The sequence below is a fragment of the Hyperolius riggenbachi genome, chromosome 11 (assembly GCF_040937935.1).
Source record: "Hyperolius riggenbachi isolate aHypRig1 chromosome 11, aHypRig1.pri, whole genome shotgun sequence".
Taxonomy (NCBI): Eukaryota; Metazoa; Chordata; class Amphibia; order Anura; family Hyperoliidae; genus Hyperolius; species Hyperolius riggenbachi.
In genome coordinates this window covers 250,745,233-250,751,232 of record NC_090656.1, presented here as the reverse complement: position 1 = coordinate 250,751,232, position 6,000 = coordinate 250,745,233, and the positions used below count along the sequence as shown (strand labels likewise).

Genomic DNA, 6,000 nt, shown 5'->3' with positions numbered 1-6,000 from the left:
GGGAGCATCTGCTGCTATCTCAGGGGACTGAGACATGATCTGTGGTAGGGAGAGAGGGAAAAGTTCAGAGCTCACCTCTCAATAGCTTCTAATGTAGATATATGACAAAGACGGGCAGGCTGCTGGATGAAGACTCCCTTCAAGCCCTATACACAACTATACTCAACAGCGGTCTTTTAGGCTCTCGCAACTTTTCTTGTGAAACACCTAAAATAATCTCTTGCTATTGTTCAAGCAGCTGATAAGACTGATAAGAAGTCAATTCAACATTTGGATTGACTTCTTATCAGTCTTATCAGCTGCTTGAACAACAGCAAGAGATTTTTTTAGGTGTTTTACAAGAAAAGTTGTGAGAGCCTAATGCTGGGGATACACGGTACGTTTTCCCCCTTATCAATCAAGCCGCTGATGGCTCGATTGATAATTTCCGACAGGTCCGATGACCCCGCTCGATCCCCGCGGGCGGCAGGGAGTCGAGCGGAAGATAAGGAAGCGCCCGCGGGGACGAGCGGGAATCGATCCGGCCGGCGGCAGGGACGAGCGGGGACGCGGCGGGAGACGATCCGGCGGCTAATCGAGGCGCCGGGTCGTACCGTGTATCCCCAGCATAAAAGACCGCTGTTGAGTGTGTGTATGGGGCTTTAGACCCAGGAATGCTGTCAGCAGCACTGTGCCTCCCCTGTTGTTTGAAGAGGGAGGTCGCCTGGAGCACGTGCCATGTCTGCACCCTTCCAGATACGCATCTGCTGGGTAGGGCCTCCCCTTATTAACAACACTACTTATAGTGGGTAGAGCCTCCTTTTATTAGGAACACTATACTAATACTGGGCAGGGCCTCCCTTTATTAGGAACACTATACTAATACTGGGCAGGGCCTCCCTTTATTAGGAACACTATACTAATACTGGGTAGGGCTTCCCTTTATTAGGAACCCTATACTTATACTGGGCAGGACCTCCCTTTATTAGGAACACTATACTAATACTGGGTAGGGCTTCCCTTTATTAGGAACCCTATACTTATACTGGGCAGGGCCTCCCTTTATTAGGAAAACTATACTAATACTGGGCAGGGCCTCCCTTTATTAGGAACACTATACTAATACTGGGCAGGGCCTCCCTTTATTAGGAACACTATACTAATACTGGGCAGGGCCTCCCTTTATTAGGAACACTATACTAATACTGGGCAGGGCCTCCCTTTATTAGGAACACTATACTAATACTGGGTAGGGCCTCCCTTTATTAGGAACCCTATACTAATACTGGGCAGGGTCTCCCTTTATTAGGAAAACTATACTAATACTGGGCAGGGCCTCCCTTTATTAGGAACACTATACTAATACTGGGTAGGGCATCCCTTTATTAGGAACCCTATACTAATACTGGGCAGGGCCTCCCTTTATTAGGAACACTATACTAATACTGGGTAGATCCTCCCTTTATTAGGAACACTATGCTAATACTGGGCAGGGTCTCCCTTTATTAGGAACACTATACTAATACTGGGTAGGGCCTCCCTTTATTAGGATCACTATACTAATACTGGGTAGTGCCTCCCTTTATTAGGAACCCTATACTAATACTGGGTAGGGCCTCCCTTTATTAGGATCACTATACTAATACTGGGTAGTGCCTCCCTTTATTAGGAACCCTATACTAATACTGGGTAGGGCCTCCCTTTATTAGGAACCCTATACTAATACTGGGTAGTGCCTCCCTTTATTAGGAACACTATACTAATACTGGATAGAGCCTCCCTTTATTGGGGACACTATACTAATACTGGGTAGGGCCCCCCTTTATTAGGAACACTATACTAATACTGGGTAGGGTCCCCCTTTATTAGGGACACAATCTTAATACTGGGTAGAGCCTCGCTTTATTAGGAACACAATCTTAATACTGGGTAGAGCCTCCCTTTATTAGGAACACTATACTAATACTGGGTAGGGCCTCCCTTTATTAGGAACCCTATACTAATACTGGGTAGGGCCTCCCTTTATTAGGAACACTATACTAATACTGGGTAGGGCCTCCCTTTATTAGGAACACTATACTAATACTGGGTAGGGCCTCCCTTTATTAGGAACCCTATACTAATACTGGGCAGGGCCTCCCTTTATTAGGAACACTATACTAATACTGGGTACGGCCTCCCTTTATTAGGAACCCTATACTAATACTGGGTAGGGCCTCCCTTTATTAGGAACACTATACTAATACTGGGTAGGGCCTCCCTTTATTAGGAACCCTATACTAATACTGGGTAGGGCCTCCCTTTATTAGGAACACTATACTAATACTGGGTAGGGCCTCCCTTTATTAGGATCACTATACTAATACTGGGTAGTGCCTCCCTTTATTAGGAACACTATACTAATACTGGGTAGGGTCCCCCTTTATTAGGAACCCTATACTAATACTGGGTAGGGCCTCCCTTTATTAGGAACACTATACTAATACTGGGTAGGGCCTCCCTTTATTAGGAACCCTATACTAATACTGGGTAGTGCCTCCCTTTATTAGGAACACTATACTAATACTGGGCAGGGCCTCCCTTTATTAGGAACACTATACTAATACTGGGTAGGGCCTCCCTTTATTAGGAACCCTATACTAATACTGGGCAGGGTCTCCCTTTATTAGGAAAACTATACTAATACTGGGCAGAGCCTCCCTTTATTAGGAACACTATACTAATACTGGGTAGGGCCTCCCTTTATTAGGAAAACTATACTAATACTGGGTAGGGCCTCCCTTTATTAGGAACCCTATACTAATACTGGGCAGGGCCTCCCTTTATTAGGAACACTATACTAATACTGGGTAGGGCCTCCCTTTATTAGGAACCCTATACTAATACTGGGCAGGGCCTCCCTTTATTAGGAACACTATACTAATACTGGGTAGATCCTCCCTTTATTAGGAACACTATACTTATACTGGGTAGGGCCTCCCTTTATTAGGAACCCTATACTAATACTGGGCAGGGCCTCCCTTTATTAGGAACACTATACTAATACTGGGTACGGCCTCCCTTTATTAGGAACCCTATACTAATACTGGGTAGGGCCTCCCTTTATTAGGAACACTATACTAATACTGGGTAGGGCCTCCCTTTATTAGGAACCCTATACTAATACTGGGTAGGGCCTCCCTTTATTAGGAACACTATACTAATACTGGGTAGGGCCTCCTTTTATTAGGATCACTATACTAATACTGGGTAGTGCCTCCCTTTATTAGGAACACTATACTAATACTGGGTAGGGTCCCCCTTTATTAGGAACCCTATACTAATACTGGGTAGGGCCTCCCTTTATTAGGAACCCTATACTAATACTGGGTAGTGCCTCCCTTTATTAGGAACACTATACTAATACTGGATAGAGCCTCCCTTTATTGGGGACACTATACTAATACTGGGTAGGGCCCCCCTTTATTAGGAACACTATACTAATACTGGGTAGGGTCCCCCTTTATTAGGGACACAATCTTAATACTGGGTAGAGCCTCGCTTTATTAGGAACACAATCTTAATACTGGGTAGAGCCTCCTTTTATTAGGAACACTATACTAATACTGGGTAGGGCCCCCCTTTATTAGGAACACTATACTAATACTGGGTAGGGCCTCCCTTTATTAGGAACACTATACTAATACTGGGTAGGGCCTCCCTTTATTAGGAACCCTATACTAATACTGGGCAGGGCCTCCCTTTATTAGGAACACTATACTAATACTGGGTACGGCCTCCCTTTATTAGGAACCCTATACTAATACTGGGTAGGGCCTCTCTTTATTAGGAACACTATACTAATACTGGGTAGGGCCTCCCTTTATTAGGAACCCTATACTAATACTGGGTAGGGCCTCCCTTTATTAGGAACACTATACTAATACTGGGTAGGGCCTCCCTTTATTAGGATCACTATACTAATACTGGGTAGTGCCTCCCTTTATTAGGAACACTATACTAATACTGGGTAGGGTCCCCCTTTATTAGGAACCCTATACTAATACTGGGTAGGGCCTCCCTTTATTAGGAACACTATACTAATACTGGGTAGGGCCTCCCTTTATTAGGAACCCTATACTAATACTGGGTAGTGCCTCCCTTTATTAGGAACACTATACTAATACTGGATAGAGCCTCCCTTTATTGGGGACACTATACTAATACTGGGTAGGGCCCCCCTTTATTAGGAACACTATACTAATACTGGGTAGGGTCCCCCTTTATTAGGGACACAATCTTAATACTGGGTAGAGCCTCGCTTTATTAGGAACACAATCTTAATACTGGGTAGAGCCTCCTTTTATTAGGAACACTATACTAATACTGGGTAGGGCCCCCCTTTATTAGGAACACTATACTAATACTGGGCAGGGCTTCCCTTTATTAGGAGCACTATATTAATACTGGGTAGGGTCTCCCTTTATTAGGAACACTATACTAATACTGGGCAGGGCCTCCCTTTATTAGGAACACTATACTAATACTGGGTAGGGCCTCCCTTTTTTAGGAACACTATACTAATACTGGGTACGGCCTCCCTTTATTAGGAACACTATACTAATACTGGGTAAGTTCTTACTTATTGGGAACACTAGGAGAAGTCCCAGAAGATTAAAGAAGCGCAAAAGAAGTCCTGTATGTGGAAGTAGGAGAAAATCATGAGTGAATGAGTATGGAGAGTTCCACTTAAACTTCCTGTTGTGTTTTCTTGTAGCTGTGAAGAAAATCATCATCGCCTGTCTTCTGGCCTCCATATTCGTCTTATTGTTGTGTGCTGCGTTCTGCATGAAAGGGTGAGTCTTCTGATCTGTCATTCATAAACAGTGGTGGAGTGTTGTACCGTGTTAGCCATCAGTAAAAGCAATACGTTTTGAATCAGGATGATGCCATTTATTGGATACTTTAGAGATAAAGAGTAAGCTTTTGGCTTTTGAGCCTCAGACTGAATCCTGTATGTTTACAAGACACAGCTGTATACATGCAACATCAAAGGGGATACATGGACTTTTTAGGAAACATAAATACATGTCATGGGCAGTATGGTGGCCTAGTGGTTAGCACTCTCGCCTCACAGCGCTGGATTCCTGGTTCGAATCCCAGCCAGGGCACTATCCGCATAGAGTTTGTATGTTCTCCCTGTGTCTGTGTGGGTTTGTTCTAGGCACGCTGGTTTCCTCCCACATCCCAAAAACATACAGACAAGTTTATTGGCTTCCCCCTAAATTGGCCCTAGACTACAATATATACACTACACAATACAAACAGACATATGACTATGGTAGGGATTAGGTTGTAAGTCCCTCTGAGGGACAGTTAGTGACAACGCACTGTGGAACTTGTCAGTGCTATATAAATAATAATAATAATAATAATAATGTCATTATGATGCCTTCAGTGAAACAAACTCTCCACTGACAGGATATCAATACCAGGTACACAACAGGAATACAGGGTAAAAGGCACCTTTTCCTGTAATTTTACTATCCTGGTATATCTGATCATGTGTGCAAAATGCCCCAAAGGAACTGGCGTGGGAGAAACTGGACAAACTCTGCGTAAACGTATGATTGGACACAGGTCCACTATTAACAATACAGAATCTGATCTCCCAGTACCCAAACATTTTTGTTCCCATGAACACAGCTTAAATGATCTTTGGGTTACTGCCCTGGAGGATGGCTTTACATCACAAAATGAGAGACTGATAGCAGAGACAATGTATATGTTACTTCAAATCTGTAGTTGAAATATTCAACAAGGATGACAATTTCTTAAATTGGTATGAGGTTGATGATGATATTTAATGTCATAATTCTTTTTTAGCCTAGACTAAAGACTAAATTTATTTCTAATGGAATCTGATTAGAGATAAATTTGTCTCTTGTCAATTCTGCCCATATACTACAGGCCGATTTCCGTCCGATTTCAGCATGAGCTCTTCAGGGAATTGCCTGAGCCTGCCGCGTCCGCACCGCCGCT

General features: G+C 43.6%; 2 protein-coding genes across 3 annotated transcripts in view; both read left to right on the top strand.

The window, feature by feature from the left end:
- The window catches only part of LOC137538134 (CD59 glycoprotein-like), a 472,510-nt gene that overhangs the window by 327,560 nt on the left and 138,950 nt on the right, over positions 1–6,000 (top strand). The gene's annotated exons all lie outside the window — the stretch shown is intronic.
- Positions 1–6,000, top strand: part of LOC137538165 (uncharacterized) — a 52,974-nt gene that overhangs the window by 30,656 nt on the left and 16,318 nt on the right. Inside the window, exon 7 of the mRNA XM_068260191.1 lies at positions 4,736–4,814. Within this exon, the coding sequence (XP_068116292.1) occupies positions 4,736–4,814 (79 nt within the window). The remainder of the gene's footprint in view (positions 1–4,735; positions 4,815–6,000) is intronic.